Here is a 21,249-nt window from a genome sequence, read left to right as displayed (position 1 = left end):
TTAAAGTGTTTACCTGTTACAGATAAAAGAATTATTTAAGCCTTAAAACCCAAACTTACTTAACACTGTCTTTTATAAATTAATACAGGTAAGACTAAGATTTACCTTCACATAATCTCAAACTAAATTTGCCTTATATCATATATATCTAGAAATTGTCTTTTCTTTTTAAATATTCATTGAAAGGGAATTGAATAATTGAAAAGAATCTTATATGTAATGTTGTACATTTCAAATATTGTTTTATTTTTTCATCATCACATATTTAGATATTTTACTCATTTAAAGGTAATTTTTTCTTTTAGCAAGCCTTTAGTTCAGATATTCACATAAATTTCTGTTTTATAAAAATAAGTTGGAGGTCAGAGCCATTAAAATATACATTTTAATATGGTCAAGAATGAGCATCATTAAAACACATCTGTAACTTACTGTAGTCAAAGGTATAACTAGTGGTTAAGAATTAAATCTGGTAAGTTATTATGAAAATATTATACAATTATTAGCATATTTATATGTGATTTAGTTATTTTTGCCCAAATAAAAACTTTTCTGAATTGATGTAATAATACAAGACTTTCAGCCTTTGTCTCCTCATTTTATAAATTTAATCAGAAAGTATAAGAACTGTGTACATTTACATGTTAAATGCATTACTTAAAATAAGAGTATAGGAAAGGCAAACATTCATTTAAAGAAGATGACAGATAAATGAGCATAAAGTACTAGAACACAAATAAATGCCTGTATTTTAGAAAATCCTAGTGGCTTCCTTAGTTTGAGAATTAATTTTGCTTTCTAAAGATTTTCAACAGACAGAAACAATAGCAATAAAGGCAAACATTTTAGGTACACGTAAGTAGAAGTGTGCAATCTGAAAAACAAATTAATTATTAAAATATTGATAAGCAGAGAATGCCTATGTGACTTAAAAGAATAAAATTAATTTACCAGGGGCTACTAAAAAATTCCACAAAATACACATTTAGTGTATTAGAAAATTATAGGATAATTTTTATGCTTTTTCAGAACAAATTAAAAAAAAAACGGGGATATATATATATATATACATATATATATATATATATATATATATATATATATATGGCATATAATTTTCCCTCAAGGGCAATGGAAACATCGAAAAGTGTATTAACATTGCTTTAAACACGGTGAAATGAATTCAAGGACAAGGAAATTCTTGTGATTTTTCTATGAATCATCCAAAAGATGAAATTCACAGAAATCAGGGCAGAGGATAATGCTTCCACTGTGACAGAGTTTCTCCTCCTGGGATTTTCAGACCTTCCTAACTTACAAGGGATTCTGTTCGGGTTGTTCTCCATAATTTACTTGATCATATTGGTTGGAAATGGTTTCATAATTGTGATAACTAGTATTGATCCTGCACTACAGAAGCCCATGTATTTTTTCCTGGCAAATTTTTCTTCTCTGGAAATCTGTTATGTATCAGTCACTCTCCCTAGGATTCTGTTTAGTATTGCTGCTCAAGAGAGAAACATTTCTGTCCTCAGCTGTGCCACCCAGTTGTGTTTCTTCCTTATGCTGGCAGCCACTGAGTGTTTCCTGCTGACTGTGATGTCTTATGACCGCTATGTGGCCATATGTAACCCTCTGCACTATCCTTTGGTCATGAACCCAACAAAGTGCACTCAGCTGGCAGCAGCCTCCTGGCTTGGAGGCATCCCAGTCCAGATAGGACAAACCTGTCAGATATTTTCTCTACATTTTTGCAATTCTAACCAAATCGACCACTTCTTCTGTGACATACCACCCATTCTCAAGCTTGCCTGCGGAGACACGTCAATGAATGAGCTATTTGCCTATGGATGGAATGGAAAGCTTTGTGGCAAGACTCCTGCCAAGCACAGGCAAGGGCCAATGCCAATGTTGAAGGGTACCAAGGAACATGGACTTTTGAGTTGCTTACAGGTCAGGGACAACACGCTAATAACCAGACAAATTACCATTGGGGAGCTTACGCTCAGATCTCAGCTGCTGCAGTTAAGGCATGGAAGGCACTTTCTAAGAAGGGAGAGGCAAATGGGCATTTGACCAAGATCACTCAGGGCGCCCAGGAGTCATTCTCAGATTTTGTGGCTAGAATGACAGAAGCGGCAGGGAGAATTTTTGGGGACCCAGAGACAGCTATGCCTTTAATTGAACAGTTGATCTATGAACAGGCTACCCAGGAATGCAGGGAGGCTATTACACCTAGAAAGAGCAAGGGACTGCAGGACTGGTTGAAGGTTTGCCGTGAGCTTGGAGGGCCACTCACTAATGCCGGTTTAGCAGCTGCTATTCTACAAGGGCAAAAACGCTCTGACATGGCTGAGCTCAAACTCTGCTATAATTGTGGCAAACTGGGACAATTAAAAATGGATTGTAGAGCCCCGTGTCAAAAAGAGAGCACCAGGACTGTGTACTAAGTGTGGGAAAGGATATCATTGGGCTAGAGATTGTCGTTCAGTAAGGGACATTCGAGGCAGGCCCCTGCAGCCAGGATTCCCTCAAGCAGTAGATAATGAGACCATTCCAAAAAAAAACAGTACAGGGCCCTCAGGTCTCAGGGCCCGAAAACATATGGGACCTCGACAGGCAAAAGTTGGACCCCACAGTCCACAGGGCAACAGAAGGATCAGCTGGGTTGGACCTCTGTACCACCACCCGATTCATGCTAATGCCCCAAATGGGAGCCTATTCCTACTGACTATAAAGGGCCTCTGCCATCCGGGAGTGTTGGCCTAATATTGGGCCAGGCCTCCCTTACCTTACAAGGTCTTATTGTTCACCCTGGAGTCGTAGATCAAGACTATGGAGGGGAACTTCAAGTTCTCTGTTCCTGTCCTCAGGGTGTCTTTTCTATTTCACAAGGGGATAGAATAGCTCAGTTAATAATTTTGCCAAGCATACATGGCTGTTTTCCTTCCTCTGGTGTCCCTTGATCTACCAGAGGGATTGGTTCTACTGGAAATGATTCTGCTTACTTAGTGATGCCTCTTGACTCCAGGCCATTCTTAGAATTAGTTATAGAAGGAAAACAATTTAAAGGGATTTTAGACACAGGATCAGATAAAAGTATCATTTCTTCCCAATTGTGGCCAAAAACTTGGCCTGTTACTCAGTCATCACGTTCTTTGCAAGGTTTAGGTTATCAGTCCTCTCTCACTATTAGTTCCCATTCTTTGAACTGGACAGCTCCTAAAGGTCAAACGGGACGATTCACTCTCTATGTTTTACCACTCCCAGTAAATCTCTGGGGGAGAGACATCTTACAGGCACTAGGACTGACCTTGACTAATGAATACTCGCCACAAGCTGTTCAAATGATGAAGAAAATGGGCTATAAAGAAGGAAGGGGATTAGGGAAAGTAGAGCACGGTAAACTTGACCCTATCCCTCAAAAAGGTAATAATGGGAGACAAGGTATGGGTTTTTTCTAGGGGCCGTTGAGGGCTCCATGCCCATACCATGGCTTACAGAGGAAGTTGTATGGGTTCCTCAATGGCCTCTCTCCTCTGAAATGTTAGAAGCAGCCACAAAACTAATTTCTGAACAGCTATGCTTGGGTCATTTAGAGCCTTCTACCTCACCCTGGAATACACCTATTTTTGTAATTAAGAAAAAAGTCTGGCAGATGGCGCTTATTACATGATCTTAGAGGTATTAATGCACAAATGCGTCTATTTGGACCAGTTCAGTGAGGGCTACCATTGCTTTCTGCCTTACCCAAAAATTGGATAATTATAATTATAGATATTAAAGATTGCTTTTTCTCTATACCTTTATGCCCTCAAGATAGGCAAAGATATGCATTTACCATCCCAGCCATTAATCATTTAGAGCCAGATCATAGATACCAATGGAAGGTCCTACCTCAGGGGATGGCGAATAGTCCCACCATGTGTCAACTGTATGTGCAATTGGCACTTAAGTCAGTTAGAGAGCATTTTCCATCATTACAGGTGATAATTTATATGGATGACATTCTGATTTGCCATAAAAATTCACAATTATTGCAAGATGCATACCCTATATTAGTAAAAATGTTAGGGCAATGGGGATTGCAGGTGGCCTCTGAAAAGGTGCAAGTTGCTCGAATGGGGAGCCTTCCTAGGGTCACTCATTTATACTGACAAAATTGTTCCTCAAAAATTAGAGATTCGCAAAGATCAACTATATACCTTGAATGATTTCCAAAAATTGCTAGGAGATATTAATTGGCTAAGACCATTTTTGAAAATTCCATCAGCAGAATTAAAGCCCTTATTTGACATATTAGAGGGAGATACCCACATCTCCTCCCACAGAGCACTTACCCCAGCTGCATGTCAAGCTTTACAAACGATAGAAAAGGCCTTACAAGATGCTCAATTACAACGCATTGAGGAGTCAAAGACATTTGAATTGTGCATTTTAAAAACTGCACAGTTACCAACAGCAGTCTTTTGGCAAAATGAACCCTTATTGTGGGTTCATTCTAATGCCTCCCCTGCAAAAATCATTGAGTGGTATCCTAATGCAGTTGCTCAACTTGCACTTAGGGGGATAAAAGCAGCCATTACTCATTTTGGGAAAGAACCTCATATGCTAATCGTGCCTTATACCTCTGCTTAAGTTCAAACCCTGGCAGCAACAACTAACGATTGGGCAGTCTTGGTTGCCTCTTATTCAGGACAAATTGATAATCATTATCCAAAACATCCAATTTTACAGTTCGCCTTAAGCCAAGCCATAGTGTTTCAAGTAATAACAGCCAAATACCCACTTCCGGATGGGGTAGTAGTATATACAAATGGATCCAAATCTGGCATAGGTGCATATGTAGCAAATGGCCAAGTAACATCTAAACAATATAATGGGACATCACCCCAGGTTGTAGAGTGTTTGGTAGTTCTAGAAGTCCTTGAAACTTTTCAGGGACCGCTCAATATTGTATCTGATTCCTTATATGTGGTCAATGCAGTTAATATGCTTGAAGTTGCTGGCTTAATTAGATCCTCTAGCAAGCTTGCTCACAGTTTTCAGCAAATTCAGTCAGCCCTGTTACATAGAGGACATCTTGTGTACATTACTCATGTTAGGGCTCATTCTGGCCTTCCTGGCCCCATGTCTCATGGAAATGACTTGACAGACAAAGCTACTAGAATCGTGGCTGCTGCTCTGTCATCACAGGCAGAGGCTGCAAGGGAGTTTCATAAATGCTTCTACATGACGGCTGAAACATTACTCCACCGTTTAACTTTAACCAGGAAAGAAGCTTGAGACATTGTCAACCAATGTCAAAACTGTTGTCAATTTCTGCCTACTCCTCATGTAGGGGTAAACCCCCGAGGCATCAGACCATTACAGGTCTGGCAAATGGATGTCACTCATATTTCCTCCTTTGGAAGAAATCAATATTTACATGTTTCCATTGACACCTGCTCTGGTGTTATGTTTGCTACACCTTTAACAGGTGAGAAAGCCTCTCATGTTATACAGCACTGTTTAGAAGCGTGGAGTGCTTGGGGCAAGCCCACAATTCTTAAAACTAATAATGGGCCAGCATATACCTCTACTAAATTTCAGCAATTTTGTCATCAAATGGATGTCACTCACTTGACTGGCCTTCCTTATAATCCTTAAGGACAAGGCATTGTGGAACGTGCCCACCGTACACTCAAGTCTTATCTTATAAAACAAAAAGGGGGAGTTGATGAGACTCTGCCCTCAGTGCCAAGAGTAGCTGTATCTATGGCACTCTTTACACTTAATTTTTTTGAATCTTGACAAGCAAGGTCACTCTGCAGCTAATCGACATAGCTCAGACCCTGATAGACCAAAGGAAATGGTCAAATGGAAGGATGTCTTAACTGGTCTGTGGAAAGGCCCAGATCCTATTTTGATAAGATCCAGGGGAGCTGTTTGTGTTTTTCCACAGAGTGAAGACAACCCATTTTGGCTGCCGGAACAACTCACCCGCAAGATATTCATCAAGGATGGTGCAGAAGATGCAGACCTCCCGAGGACTGCTCCTGATCCTGACAATGCTGAACTTGTCTCAGGTTCCTAGTATGAGGGGCGAACAGAGATGGGCATTCTCTCAACTTTCCCTAAACCAATGCCAGTTCGCCATGATGCTACAGTTTTTCCAAAATTCTTTACTACTAATAAAACATTAGATTTACCATATCTACCCTATGATTCCACCCGAGCACCATTAGGAGAAAATCGCTCTTTATTAGAACAGGGTTCTTTATGTTTTCAAATTAATGGACCAGGAAAATTTATCAACCTCACAGCTCGAACTTTGGGGATGTTTAATGAGCACCAAGGAGGTTGGGTAAGCACAACCCAAGATACTTCCAACGCAGATATAACCTTTACAAATCGGACCTTTTGGCAGGAGGCAATTTGGGTTAATGGTACATTTCTACCACCTAACTTTTCAAACAAAGAACGTCCCCACAAACCAAAAATAGCCCCTCATTGTAGCTTGGAAGATGAAGGGCTGATCCTGCCTTGGTCTGATTGTCAATCCTCTATCACTCGTTGGGCAGATCAGAGTAAAACCTTTTCCTTTTCTCCCAACATGGTAGATGACCCAGAGAAGGTATTTGTTATGAAAAAGGGACTTTTCATACAGGACTTTAGAATGCATCCCTTTCACAAGTGGGTGCTTTGTGGAGTCAATGGCAGTTGTACAGAACTCAATCCTTTGATCTTTATCCAGGGAGGAGCAGTTGGAAAGGCTTCTTTTACTGGCATCTCAAGATTTGCTCAGCATTGGGGAATACATGCTGCCTCCCAGGTCTCTTATGGATATACTAATCACAGTGTAGAGATCACTAGGTTCAATAAAACTTTGGTAAACCAGATTAATTATCCACCTACCCCAGTCTGTGTTTATCCCCCTTTCTTGTTTATTCTTTCAAATAATTCATTTGAAGTCTGTTCCAATGATTCTTGTTGGATTTCTCAATGTTGGGATGTAACAAAGAACACCCATGCCATGGTGGCACGGATCCCACGTTGGATCCCTGTTCCGGTGGATACACCCTCCACCTTATCCCTGTTTCGACAAAAGAGAGATTTTGGCATTACTGCTGCCGTAATCATAGCAATTTCAGCCAGTGCAGCTGCTGCTACAGCTGCAGGGTACGCTATGGCTAGTAAGGTTCAATCAGGCACAAAATTAAATCAGCATTCAGCAGATCTGGCTGATGCCATCACTGTCCAAAATTCTGCTAGTACCAAGTTAAAGGGAGGGCTGATGATTTTGAATCAGCGCCTTGACCTGGTAGAAGAACAGATAGGAGTTCTATACCAGATGGCCCAGTTGGGTTGTGAAAGAAAACTGGAAGCTCTGTGTATTACCAGTGTCCAATATGAAAATTTTACTTATGCAGCTAATCTGTCTAGACAGCTTTCCTTCTATCTTGCAGGAAATTGGTCCAAGGGATTCGATGAGACTCTTGAGGCCCTGAGGGTGGCAGTTTTAAAGATCAACTCAACGCGAGTGGACCTGTCATTGAAAGAGGGCCTCTCCTCCTGGATTTCATCTGCATTTTCTTATTTTAAGGAATGGGTGGGGGTGGGTTTATTTGGTGTTGCCACCTGCTGTGGACTTGTGTTCATGCTCTGGTTGGTTTGCAAGCTCAGAACCCAACAAACAAATGACAAGGTTGTGATAGCTCAAGCACTTGTTGCCATTGAGCCATTGAGCAAGGGGCCTCCCCCAAAATCTGGCTATCTCTGCTCAAAAATTAGTTGACATTCGTGGCTGGCCTCTTTTGTAGAGTTCGCCCTAGGTCATTTAGTAGTTACTGTCACATAGCACTGCGGTATCCAGGGACAGGTAAGTTTCCTCATGCACAGATCAACCTATGACATGGGGCCCCATGGCGATAGGGTTACCCTATGATAGGAAAGGCTGTGACATTGGAGGAACGATCTAAGACAGGAGCCACAGCAGATGGGCATAATTACACAGACCTAGTCCAGCCTCAATTTAATAAAATAAAAAGGGGGAGATGTGGAGAGCTGTGCGTGCAGTGAGCAATCACCATTATAAGATGGCGCTGGCCTCCACTGTGGCTAACTAGTAAACAAGCCTTGTGCACAAGTGCGAGAGTGAACTCACTCCTAGTCACTGCCCATTCTCGGGGTGTAATAGTGGGGTGAAGTGCTAGCAGCGAATCAGGAGCTGTCACGCCACATCAGGTGCTGAAACGTCATGGCTGAGCACTATATAAGGGACTCCATTTTCTGGGGTTGGGGTCTTCCTGAGAAGTAAGCAATAAAGCTTTGCCGCAGAAGATTCTGGTTGTCCTGAGTGTGTGTGTGGTTTTTTTTTTTTTTTTTTTTTTTTTTGGGATAAGATGACATAGGAGAGGGGAAAGGTCACAGAGGGTATGGAGTGACTGACAAGGCAAGGGACAAAGTTCTTACTTAGGAACTGAGGGTTAGAAACAGGGCCAAACAGGCCTTGCTGAGTCACCCCAATAAGGAAGTGACTGAGACAGGTTTCAAAACTCAGCCAGGCTTGGGTTTGTCCTAAAGACCCAAAACAGGGCCAACATGGGGCCCAACACCATAGTGTGGCTCTCAGCTAGAGCCAGTCATTGGTTGACCGTTTCCTCAGTCCCTACTCCTTTATCCCTGCATCTTGTAGGCTGGACAAATTTTGTATCAAAGGTTTAGGGGAAGGTTGATTTTCCCCTCCCTCCACTGGAAGTCCTACCTGATTACAGAAGGGGCCATTTCATTCTCCATATTCCCAACTGCTAGGACTCTTGGTTATGGTACCCTCCACAGTCTCCCAGGAGAACCCCAACCCCCCATCTATTACTCAGCTAGTCCCAGAAACATACAGTCACAATGACTAAGATCAAAAACTTAAAGAACAGTTAATGATGGTGAGAATGTTTAGCAAAGTAAATGTTCCTCCATTGCTGATGGCAGGGCTATCTTGTGTAACTATTTTGTATTTCTATATAGTGGTTTCTTAAAAAATTAGGAATAGACCCACTTCATGACTTAGCTATACTTTGAGGCATACACCCAAAGATGTTCAAACATAAAAGTCACTTGCTTATCTATGCTCACAGCAGCTTTATTTGCAATAGCCAGAAAGTGGAAGCCACCTAAATGTTCCTCCACCCAAAAATGAATAAAAACTTGTTCTACTTTTACACAGTGGTGTGTTACTCAGCTATTAAAATAAATGATGTCATTAAAAATCCAGGCAAGTGGATGGAAGGAGAAAAAAAAATAAAAACTCATGCCTCAATATCTCAATGCCAAGATCCAGGTCAGAAACTTGTGTCTCTCAGCCTCAAGATCTAGATCACAGAATTATAATCTGAATTATAATTCTGGATTGTAGTTCATTCCAGTTATAATCATGTCGACAACCAAGTATAGCTATTACACTATCCCAAGGCTGGGTGATATCCATGGAATGTCTCTTCTTTCCTGAACAGAAAGGGAAGAGGTGTAAAAGAGAATGATGAGAGAAAAAGTCTAGGAGAAAAGAAAGAGGAGGAAACTGGGAGGAGGATGTAAATTAATTAATTGATTGATTGATTAATCAAAATTTTAAAAGGTATGTATGTGTAAAAAACTAAGAAAATTAATACTAAACATTGGCAAGTAGTTTTACAGACAATTGACAACTTTCCTGTTTAGATATAAAATAATTTAAATTATTAGTTGACACAGAATTTTAAATAAAAACACGTGATTTTTAATAAAAGCAACCAATATCAAATGTGCATTTACATGCAATGACAATGGAAGTATGAAAGAGGGTAAGAACATCAATATGTGTTGTATCTATGTTAGGATTATCTTCTTAATCTTGGTTTATTTTACTGTTAGAGTGGTCCAGATATTCAGCTAAACAACATAACCACACATAAACATACATCACTCCCCCATACACACACACACACACACACACACACAGACATATTGTTTAAAATTTTCTGATGCTTATTTCAATGTTTAGCAAAGTAAATGTTCCTCCATTGCTGATGGCAGGGCTATCTTGTGTAACTATTTTGTATTTCTATATAGTGGTTTCTTAAAAAATTAGGAATAGACCCACTTCATGACTTAGCTATACTTTGAGGCATACACCCAAAGATGTTCAAACATAAAAGTCACTTGCTTATCTATGCTCACAGCAGCTTTATTTGCAATAGCCAGAAAGTGGAAGTGGAATTTTTATTAATAATAACAAACTGAAAATTAAAATCAGAATGTGCTAAAGGAAGAGTTTCCCTCCGTTTTATTTTATTTTTCTCACTTAATTCATATATTTTTTGCTTAACTTCTTGTGTGGAAGAACAACAAATTTCTTGAATTAGAATGTAGCATGGGGAAGGAATGTGTCCCCAGGGTAAAGATAATTTCCTACTTAAGCAGCATCTCTGATAGGACATTAAATGCTTGAAAGTGTTTTCCTGTTACAGATGAAAGAATTATTTAAGCCTTAAAACCCAAACTTACTTAACACTGTCTTTTATAAATTAATACAGGTAAGACTAAGATTTACCTTAAAATAAGCTCAAACTAAATTTGCCTTATATCATATATACCTAGAACTTGTCTTTTCTTTTTAAATATCCATTGAAAGGGAATTGAATAATTGAAAAGAATCGTGTATGTAGTGTTGTACCTTTCAAATATTGTTTTATTTTTTCATTGTCACATGTTTAGATATTTTACTCATTTAAAGGTATTATTTTTCTTTTAACAAGCCTTTATTTCAGGTATTCACATATTTATCTGTTTTATAAGAATAAGTTGGAGGTCAGAGTCATTAAAATATACATTTTAATATGGTCAAGAATGAGCATCATTAAAACATATCTGTAAATTACTGTAGTCAAAGGTATAACTATCGGTTAAGAATTAAATCTCATAAGTTATTATGAAAAATGTATAAAATTATTAGCATATTTACCTGTGCTTTAGTTATTTTTGCCCAAATTAAAACTTTTCTGAATTGATGTAATCATACAAGACTTTCAGCCTTTGTCTCCTCATTTTATAAATTTAATCAGAAAGTATAAGCCCTGTGTACATTTATATGTTAAATGCATTACTTAAAATAAGAGTATAGGAAAGGCAAATATTCATTTAAAGAAGATGACATATAAGTGAGCATAAAATACTAGAATACAAATAAATGCCTTTATTTTAGAAAATCCTAGTGGCTTTCTTACTTTGAGAATTAGTTTTGCTTTCTAAAGATTTTCAACAGACAGAAACAATAGCAATAAAGGCAAACATTTTAGGTACACATAAGTAGAGATGTGCAATCTGAAAAACAGATTAATTATTAAAATATTGATAAGCAGAGAGTGCCTATGTGGCTTAAAATAATAAAATTTATTTACCAGGCTCTACAATCAAACGCCACAAAATACACAACATTTAGTGTATTAGAAAATATTATACAATGTTTTTTATGCTTTTTTCAGAACAAATCTTTAAAAAAATTTGGGTCTATATATAGAAGGCATATAATTTTTCCTCAAGGGCAATGGGAATGTCGAAAACGGTGTTAATATTGCTTTATACAAGATGAAATGAATCTAAGGACAAAAAAATTCTTGTCTTTTTTCTATGAATCATCTAACAGATGAAATTCACAGAAATCAGGGCAGAGGATAATGCTTCCACTGTGACAGAGTTTCTCCTCCTGGGATTTTCAGACCTTCCTAACTTACAAGGAATTCTGTTTGGGATGTTCTCCATAATTTACTTGATTATATTGGTTGGAAATAGTTTCATAATTGTGCTAACTAGAATTGATCCTACACTACAGAAGCCCATGTATTTTTTCCTGGCAAATTTTTCTTCTCTGGAAATCTGTTATGTATCAGTCACTCTTCCTAGGATTCTGTTTAGCATTGCTGCTCAAGAGAGAAACATTTCTGTCCTCAGCTGTGCCACCCAGTTGTGTTTCTTCCTTATATTGGGAGCTACTGAGTGCTTCCTGCTGGCTGTGATGTCTTATGACCGCTATGTGGCCATATGTAACCCTCTGCACTATCCTGTGGTCATGAACCCAACAAAGTGCACTCAGCTGGCAGCAGCCTCCTGGCTTGGAGGCATCCCAGTCCAGATAGGACAAACCTGTCAGATATTTTCTCTACATTTTTGCAATTCTAACCAAATCAACCACTTCTTCTGTGACATACCACCCATTCTCAAGCTGGCCTGCGGAGACACGTCAATTAATGAGCTATCTGTCTATTTAGTGGCTATATTATTTGCTGCGGTCCCTTTTATGTTGATTCTTGCATCTTACAGCAAAATCATTGAAACCATTCTGAAGTTGCCAACAGCCACAGGACGATCAAAAGCCTTCTCAACATGTTCTTCCCACTTGCTTGTGGTGTTTTTGTTTTTTGGATCAGCTACTATTACCTACTTGAGGCCAAAGTCCACCCATTCTCCAGGAACTGACAAACTATTCTCTCTATTTTACACCATTGTGACTCCCATGTTAAATCCTCTGATATACAGTCTTAGAAACAAGGAGGTGATTGCTGCACTGAGAAAACTGTTACGTATCAAGTAGTGCTTGGAGCTCTGGAACAAATGATGAATTGATTCTTAACACAGTTCCTGAAGAAAAGCATCAGCTTTTGTTCTACTCATGGGAGTATAATCAGTTTATGCTTCTATAATGCCTCTGCTGCTTTGAATAATAGCCTGAAATATATTCTCTTTGGAAACAATCTATACATACTAATATGTCTGAATGCAATAAAATGTAATGAAAGAACAGTGTATATTGATATGAATAAAATACAATTTGATCACAGTTTTTATAGGAAAATATTACTAATTTTTGAAACTTGTGACATAAAAGCACAGATAGATATCTTAAGAATTTAAACAATAAATATCCCAATATTTTTGTTATTTTTTATTTAGCATTAATCACATTTAACAGTAGTACTTTAATATCAATGGATGTTGAGTGAGTTGCTAAATGATTTAATGGGATAGTTAATGTTAATATGCTATGTCTCCAAGTTATGTGTGGCAACTCCTGTATATGTCACAACATAAATATGAAAGAAATATTTCTACCTATTATTAATCTGTATATCATTTAGCCATAATATTAACTACGATAAATCTGCTTTGGTATTCCCAATTGATTTTTTTCAGTGCACAAGATTTCTGATCATTCAGTTATTGCATTTAACTTCTATCAGTTGCACCCAACATTCTGACATTTCAAAAGACATGTTTTTCAACAAAGTTCACACTATAGAATATTATAAACAAGTATATAAAATAATAAAACAAAGTTGTAAAGGTCAGATGATAAGATGGTTTAGTGGGTAAGAAAGCTTTTGATTCAATCATATAACCTCTGTTTTGAAACCCATCAACTATGTTAAAATATGGACAAGACAATACAAGTTACTATAGCTCCAGTATTGTGAGAATCAATATAAGATGGAGCTTCTCTGTGGCCAGTTTAGTTTCAGATAATTGAATAATATTATCACACACAAACACACACACACACACATACACACACACAAAGAGAGAGAGAGAGAGAGAGAGAGAGAGAGAGAAGGAAAGGAAGGAAGAAAGCTGATATGCTCTTTCTTTTCTGTTAGAGAGCACTGGTATGCACTTACATTTAGTCATTAAAGAAAAGCATGTGACAGTACATTGTGGTGTCAATTTCTTTCCTCTTTTAATGACTACCATCAAAAAGCTGAAAGACAGAAAAAGGAGGGTTTTGTTGTGGAAAGACAGTCTATCAGAAACATATACTGCTATTCTAGATACCGGAGTTCAAGTCCCACCACCTATGCAGTGTTGCTCACAATTGCCTATAATTAGCTGCAGACAGTCTTGCTTCTTCTGGCCTCTTTTTTAGTAACATTCAAGTGTACATAAATGAACCCAAACATACAGACATGAATATATAATAATTTAAGAAAGAACCACAGTTTTTGACAAGAAGACTCAGCAGATAAACACATTTATTGTGCAATCTTTGTGACCTGAGTTCCTAGAACAATTAGAAAAGGAGAAGTAGAGATTCAAGGCCATAAAATTATTCTCTAACTGTCATAGGAATGATACAAATATCATTCAAATATTCATAAGATGTAAATTTGAAAATGAGTGAAGATGAAAGGTAATGGATAGGATTAGGGGATAAATGAACTTTTGAGAATTTGTGAAATGTAAATTAGAGTAGCTATTATATAAAATGTGTAATTTCCTCAAATTCTGAAAATAAGAATATAATATTTTATCAATTGTTCCATTAATTTTGTTAGATATCAAACCAGTATTCATGTGAGATACTCAAACAGTGGTGGTCATGTTGGCATAATTCATAACAGACAGAGTATTTCATGAATCTAAGTGTCCTTTAGCAACTAAGTGGATAGAGAAAAACTTATTCAGGTGTAATATGAAAAAATAAAAAAAAAAGAGTCTTGTCATATGTGGCAAAGTGGGAAATGTGAGGGACATTGAATTAGGAGATACAATGTAGTTACAGATTATGAAAGCAGCATGATTACACTGAATAGCATGACCCACAAATCAGAAACTGATAGTGGAATGATGGGTACAGGGGCTGGGAGGGGCAATGCAGTTAAAAGCCTGGCAACAAACACTGAAGCAGAGGCCTTTAGATCCCCTCAGGGCAAACTACAGAAACTAAATATTATATAGATTTTCTCAAGTGTTAGAGTTCCAGTTGATATTTTCATATAAATAGAAAAACTCACATGTATTTACAATGATTTTTTTCTTTTGATGTAAAGAGTAACATTAATGTCATGCCAAGCTTATAAACCATAAGCCCACATAAGGAAAGTACACAATGTCACAACCTCAAATGAGAGGACTCACATAGAAACCAATCAAAACACTATCTGTGAATCTTTGACTTATGCTGCTTATCAATATTGCCTTCATGCTTTTAGTATTTCAGGCTGCTTTCTGTTTCATTAATTAAGCATTGTATATAAAATTAAACTGCAGAAACTAAATTAGCTTGATGTTAAACAATTTTATAGTGCAATCAGCATATACTATAGTATATAAGCAATTTCAAAATGAAGTATATTTGCCTCTTATTGTAAGAATGTTCTGCAAAAATATAAATAAAACATCTTTGCAACATGCAATGACTAATATATAACTTTTGACAAATGTCAGTGAAGCAAACGTGAACAGTTCTTTTGTTTTAAGATACCATCTGTACAGTAGAAGTTATGGTTTCCTAAAATGATCAAAAAGGAAAGCACCCCTGACCCTGACTGGAAAGAATCGGGATTTGAAAAGGTCTTCCATATCAAACTTCTCACTTTCCCATAGCTTACTGTCCTGCTTCTGTGTTCTGTATCCATCATCAGTTTGTAGATTAGATGATTTTTGTATGATATGAATGTGTACATGTTTGGGTATGTGCCTTGCTTGGATAGTGCTTCTCAGTGGACACTTGAGGCCCTCCACCTTGTTTTCAAGATGGGACATCTTACTGGCCTGGAACTCATCAAGTGGTTTCATATGACACATTACACAAATTCATATAACTACTTGTCTCTGTCTCCCTAACTATTGGGTTTATAGCTGTGTGTCATGGCCCTTGGCTTTCTTGAATTTTACCCATGTAACATTCTTGTGCACCAAACCCTTAAAATACTGAGCTATCTCTCAAGCCAAATTCTGTATGAATTTTAGAACTTTATAAGTAATTTTCTTTTCTCACTTATATTCTTGTCATGAACTCTATGTTCTGTCTGTGAGATTTCTTACTGATTTGGTGTCCTTCACCATCTGATTTTGTGTGTGTGTGAAAAAAATTTCTTTATTTTAATAAGATACTTTTTTATTATTGGGTATTTATTTCACCTACATTTCCAATGCTATTCCGAAAGTCCCCCACACTCTCCCACACCCATGCCCCCACCCACCCACTCCCACCTTTTGGCCCTGGCATTCCCCTGTACTGAGGCATATAAATTGTGTATGACCAATGGGCTTCTCTTTCCACTGATGACCTACCAGGCCATCTTCTGATACATCTGCAGATAGAGACATGAGCTCTGGGGGGGGGGTACTGGTTAGTTCATATTGTTGTTCCACCTATAGTGTTGCAGACCCCCCCCCCGGCTGCATGACAAAATGATAAGTGTCTTGTATGCTAAACTATGTAAAACTATTTATTTATTTATTTATTTATTTATTTATTTATTTATTTATTTACTTACTTACTTATTTATTTATTGGTTTTTCAAGACAGGGGAACTCATTCTCTAGACCAGACCAGCCTCGAACTCAGAAATCCACTTGCCTCTACCTCCCAAGTGCTGGGGAATTAAAACTATTAGTGTCAAAGTGGTTTCTTACACTGTTAGTTTGAAATGAATGAATAAATTTTACATTTCCAAATTACTATTTTTTTTCAGTGCTGGGAGTTGAATTCAGGGTTTGCACAAAGTAGGCAAGGCTTCTATCTGAGAGCTTTAGCCCAGTCCCCCCTAATTGTTCTTTTTTGAATATATAGTTAGTGATGCACTTATATTCCAATCATGGCCCCCTACTCACAGTTTGTCCCTCACATTCTTCCTCCTTCCTACCACTTGCCTTCTCATCTGAGAGTGTGTAGGCATGCCCTATGTATCCTATAACCCTGGCACATGAAACCTTCTGCTGGGCTAGGCACATACTCTCCTCCTGAAGCCAGACAAGACAGCCCAGTTAGGGAACTGGGATTCATTGAAAGGAGTAGCTTTAGGGAAAACCCCTGCTCCAATTGTTAGGGGACCCACAAGAAGGTACCACTGCACATCTACATATTTGTGTGATAGTAGGTGCAGCTTGTTTTTGCACTTTGCTTGGTGGTTGAGTCTCTGAGAGCCTCTAAGATCCAGGTTAGTTGACTCTGTTGGTCTTCCTGTAGAGTTCTTATACCTTCCAGGGAACTCACTTCTCTCAGATCTTCCTGATCCTCCCTGACATCTGTCCAATTTTTAGAGTTGAGCCTCTGCATGTGTTTCAGTCAGCTGCTGGATGGAACCTCTCAAAAGGCGGTAATGCTAGGCTCCGGTCAGCGAGTGTCAGGGATTGTAGCTTGCCGTTGGAAAGAGTCTCAAGTTGAGGCAATAACTGGATGGCCATTCCCTCAGGCAATGTTCCATTTCTTATAAACAGATAAATTTTGCATTGAAAGTTTTGTGGGTGTGTTAGTGTTCTTATCTCTCCACTGGGGGAACTGCATAGTTACAGGAGTTGGCCACTTCAGGTTCTATATCCCCACTGCTCAGAGTCTTAGAAGCATCCTCATAGACATATGGGAGGTCTATGCCAGGTCTCTACCACATTCTAGAGATGCATCCTAAATCCCTCCATCCCCAGGAACTGTAGATTCCTATTCAGTCTCCTTGCCATCTGGCCTACTCCTCAATCTCTACTCACACCTGATTCTGATCCCCCCCCCATATTCCCATTCATATCCCTCTCCCACAGAGTACCCTCACTCCATCTGCCTCTTATGACTGTTTATTCCCTCTTTCCAGTGAGATTCAAGCATCTTCCCTTGGGCATTCCTTTTCAGTTAACATCTTTGGGTCTGTGGAGTGTACCAGAGTATCCAGTATGTTTTGACTAATATCCACTTATAAGTGAGCACATACCAAACATGGTATTTGGAGTTTTGTTTGATTGACAGTTTAGTCCCTAGTCCCAGAGAGCTTTGGGGTTACTGGTTAGTTCATACTCTTGTTCTTCCTAGGGGTCTGCAAACCACTTCAGCTCCTTGGATACTTTCTTTAGCTCCTTTAATGGGGACCCTGTCCTCTATCTAATGGATGACTGTGGGCATCCACTTCTGTATTAGTCAGGCACTGTCAGAGTCTCTCAGGAAAGAGCTATATCAGGCTCCTCTCAGCATGTACTTGTTAGCATCTGCAATAATGTCTGAATTTGGTGGTTGTTTATGGTATGGATCTCCAGGTGGGGCAGTTTCGTTATGTTCATTCCTTTAGTCTCTGCTCTGAACTTTGTCTCTGTAACTCCTTCCCTGGTTATTTTGTTCCCCCTTGTAAGACAAATTGATGTGTCCCCTTATTCTTCCTTCTTCTTGAGTTTTATGTGTTTTGCAAATTGGATGTTGGGTATTCTGAGCTTCTGGGCTAATATTCACTTATCAGTGAGTGCATATCATATGTGTTCTTTTGTGATTGGGTTACCTCACTTAGGATGATATCTTCCAGATCCACAAATTTGTCTAAGAATTTCATTAATTCTTTTTTGTTTAATAGCTCAGTAGTACTTCATTACGAAAATGTACCACATTTTCTGCACTCATTCCTCTGTTGAGGGACATTTGGGCTCTTTCTAGCTTCTTGCTTTTATAAATAAGGCTGCTATGAACATAGTGTCCTTATTACAAGTTGGAGCATCTTTTGGGTATATACCCAGAAGTGGTATTGGTGGATCTTCCAGTAGAATTATGTCCAATTTTCCGAGGAACAGCCAAACTTATTTCCAGAGTGGTTGTACCAGCTTGCACTCCCACCAGCAATGGAGGAGTGTTCCTCTATCTCCACATCCTTGACGCATCTTCTGTCACCTGAACTTTTGATTTTAGCCATTCTGACATGTATGAGGTAGAATCTCAGGGTTGTTTTGATTTGCATTTCCCTAATGAGTAAGGATATTCAACACTTTTTAGGTGCTTCTCAGCCATTCAGTATTCCTCAGTTGACAATTCTTTGTTTAGCTCTGTACCCAATTTTTAATAGGGTATTTTGGTTATCTGAAGTCCAACTTGATTTCTTTATATATAATATTAGCCCCCTATCAGATTTAGGATTGGTAAAGATCTTTTTTCCAATCTGTTGGTTGCTGTTCTCTTTCTTTGTTGAGTTCTTATGTAGTATAGGTATCAGAGTGACTGTATTATCATAGGATGAGTTTGGAAATGCTCCTGTTTCTATTTTGTTATATAGTTTGAGAAAAATTTATATTTGTTCTTCTTTGAAAATCTCAAAGGATTCTTCATTAAAATCATCTAGCATGGATTTTGTTGTTATTGTTGACAGATTTCTACTGACTAGTTTTATTTCCTTACTTGTTATAGGACAGGTTAATTTTTATACCTGATCTTAATTTAAGTTTGGTAAATGGAATCTATCAAGACAATCACACATTTCATATCCTAGATTTTTTGTTTTCAATTTTTTGAAGTACAGGCTTTTGAAGTAAGACATGATGATTGTTTGGATTTCTTCAGCGTCTGTAGTTATGTCTCCTTTTCATTTCTAATTTTGTTAATTTTGGTACTGTCTCTGTGCTTTTTAGTTAGTGTGGCTAAAGGTTTGTCCACCTTGTTGATTTTCTCCAAGAACCTGCTCTTTATTTTAGTGATTTTTTTTTTCTAATTGGTTGATTTCAGTTTTGAGTTTGTTTATTTCCTGCCATCTATTCTTCTTGGGCATGTTTGCTTCTTTTTTGCTCTAGAGATTTCAGGAGTAATTTTAATTCATTAATATAAAAACTCTGATTTTGTATGAAGTGCTATGAACTTTCCTTCTAGCACTGCCTTCATAGTGTCCCATAAGTTTAGGAATGTTGTGCCTTCATTTTCATTGAATTCTAGAAAGTCTTTGATTTATTTCTTCATTTCTTCTTTGACACAGTGGTCAGTAAGTAGAGGGCTGTTCAGTTTCCATGAGTTTGTAGGTTTTCTGTTGTTTCTTTTATTGCTGTTAAAGTCCACTTTAAATCCATGGTAATATGAGAAGATGAAAGAGGTTATTTCAGACTTCTTATATCTGTCCAGGAGTGCTTTATGAACTAGTAAATGGTCAGTTTTGGTAAGCTTCCATGCAGTGCTGAGAAGAAAGAATATTATTTTCTGTTTGAATGAAGTATTCTTCAAATATTTACTAGGTCCATTTGATTCACAGCTTCTGTTAGTTTCATTATTTCTCCATTTAGTTGATTACCTGTCTATTGGTGACAGTGGAGTGTTGATGTTTCCCACTAATAATGTGTATTATTAAATATGTGATTTAAGCTTTATTAATGTTTATTTTATGAATGTGAATGCATTTCCATTTGGGACATAGATGTTCACAATTGGCATGTCATCTTGGTGTATTTTTTTTTCTTGGTGAGTACCTAGTGTCTTTTCCCATATCTTTTGATTGCTTTTGGTTGAATGTTTACTTTATTAGATATTAGAATGGCTACTCCAACTTATTTCTTCGGCTCATTTGCTTGGAAGAACTTTTTTCCATCCCTTTACTCTAAGGTAGAACTTTTTAAGGTATCTATCATTGTTGCTGAGGTGTGTTTCTTTCTCTTTTCTCTCTCTCTCTCTCTCTCTCTCTCTCTCTCTCTCTCTCTCTCTCTCTCTCTCTCCTCTTTCTTTTTTTGATTTTTGAGATAAGATTTCTCTGTATAGCCCAGGCTGTCCCGAAACTCACTTTCTAGACCAGGCTGGCCTTGAACCCCGAAATCTGCCTGCCTCTGCCTCTCAAGTGCTGGGATTAAAGGCATGCACCACCACCCACCACAACCAGCCTGAGGTGTGTTTCTTGTATGAAGCAGATCCTGTTTACATAACTACTCTGGTAGTTTATGTCTTTTTTCCCCAAGGGAACGAATCCACTGAAAATAAGAGATGTTAATAACCGATGATTTTTTGTTCCTATTATTTCGATGTTCATAGAGTTAGGCTGTGTGTGGTGTGTGTGTGTGTGTGTGTGTGTGTGTGTGTGTGTGTGTGTATGTGTGTGTGTGAAGAAAGACGAAAAGAGAGAGAGAGAGAGTCTCTTATGAGTATTATCTTTCAATAAAAAGCCAATGGTCAATGAGCAGAGGCAGTAATAGGAGTTAGGATAATAGGAGAAAGAGAAAGGATCCTTGGAAATAATGAGTATATGAAAGAAAGATTCATGAGCAGGAGCAATAAAGAGAAAGAAGACAAAGGACAATGGACCCAGGAGACTGATATAAACTAGCAGGTAGCAGAATTGCTTTTGGCACCTCAGTGTCAGGGAAAAAATACACAATTTAATTCTTGTTTACATGCATATGTGAGTCTCTCAGTACATAGTAAATGTATGAGTGTGTGTGTCTTTGTCTGTGTCTTTGTGTGTACATGCATGTGTGCTTGTGTGATTCTCTTCTTTTATCTTTAATAGTGTGCAATTATTTATTTGAAGT

General features: G+C 38.0%; 2 protein-coding genes across 2 annotated transcripts; both read left to right on the top strand.

The window, feature by feature from the left end:
• The first annotated feature begins 1,230 nt into the window (after window positions 1-1,230).
• On the top strand, window positions 1,231-10,485 carry LOC147005876 (olfactory receptor 10AG1-like). The gene is made up of 2 exons (XM_085828328.1): window positions 1,231-1,892; window positions 10,482-10,485. The coding sequence occupies exons 1-2, from the start codon at window positions 1,231-1,233 to the stop codon at window positions 10,483-10,485; spliced, it is 666 nt and encodes a 221-aa protein (XP_085684454.1).
• A 1,171-nt stretch (window positions 10,486-11,656) lies between these two features.
• Window positions 11,657-12,601, top strand: LOC110288930 (olfactory receptor 10AG1-like). The gene has a single exon (XM_021155165.1). The coding sequence runs from the start codon at window positions 11,657-11,659 to the stop codon at window positions 12,599-12,601; it is 945 nt and encodes a 314-aa protein (XP_021010824.1).
• Window positions 12,602-21,249: the final 8,648 nt, after the last annotated feature.

This window comes from Mus caroli, unplaced genomic scaffold, assembly GCF_978045245.1.
Source record: "Mus caroli unplaced genomic scaffold, Mus_caroli_1 scaffold_2, whole genome shotgun sequence".
Lineage (NCBI taxonomy): Eukaryota > Metazoa > Chordata > Mammalia > Rodentia > Muridae > Mus > Mus caroli.
This window is presented reverse-complemented; position numbering and strand designations above follow the sequence as displayed.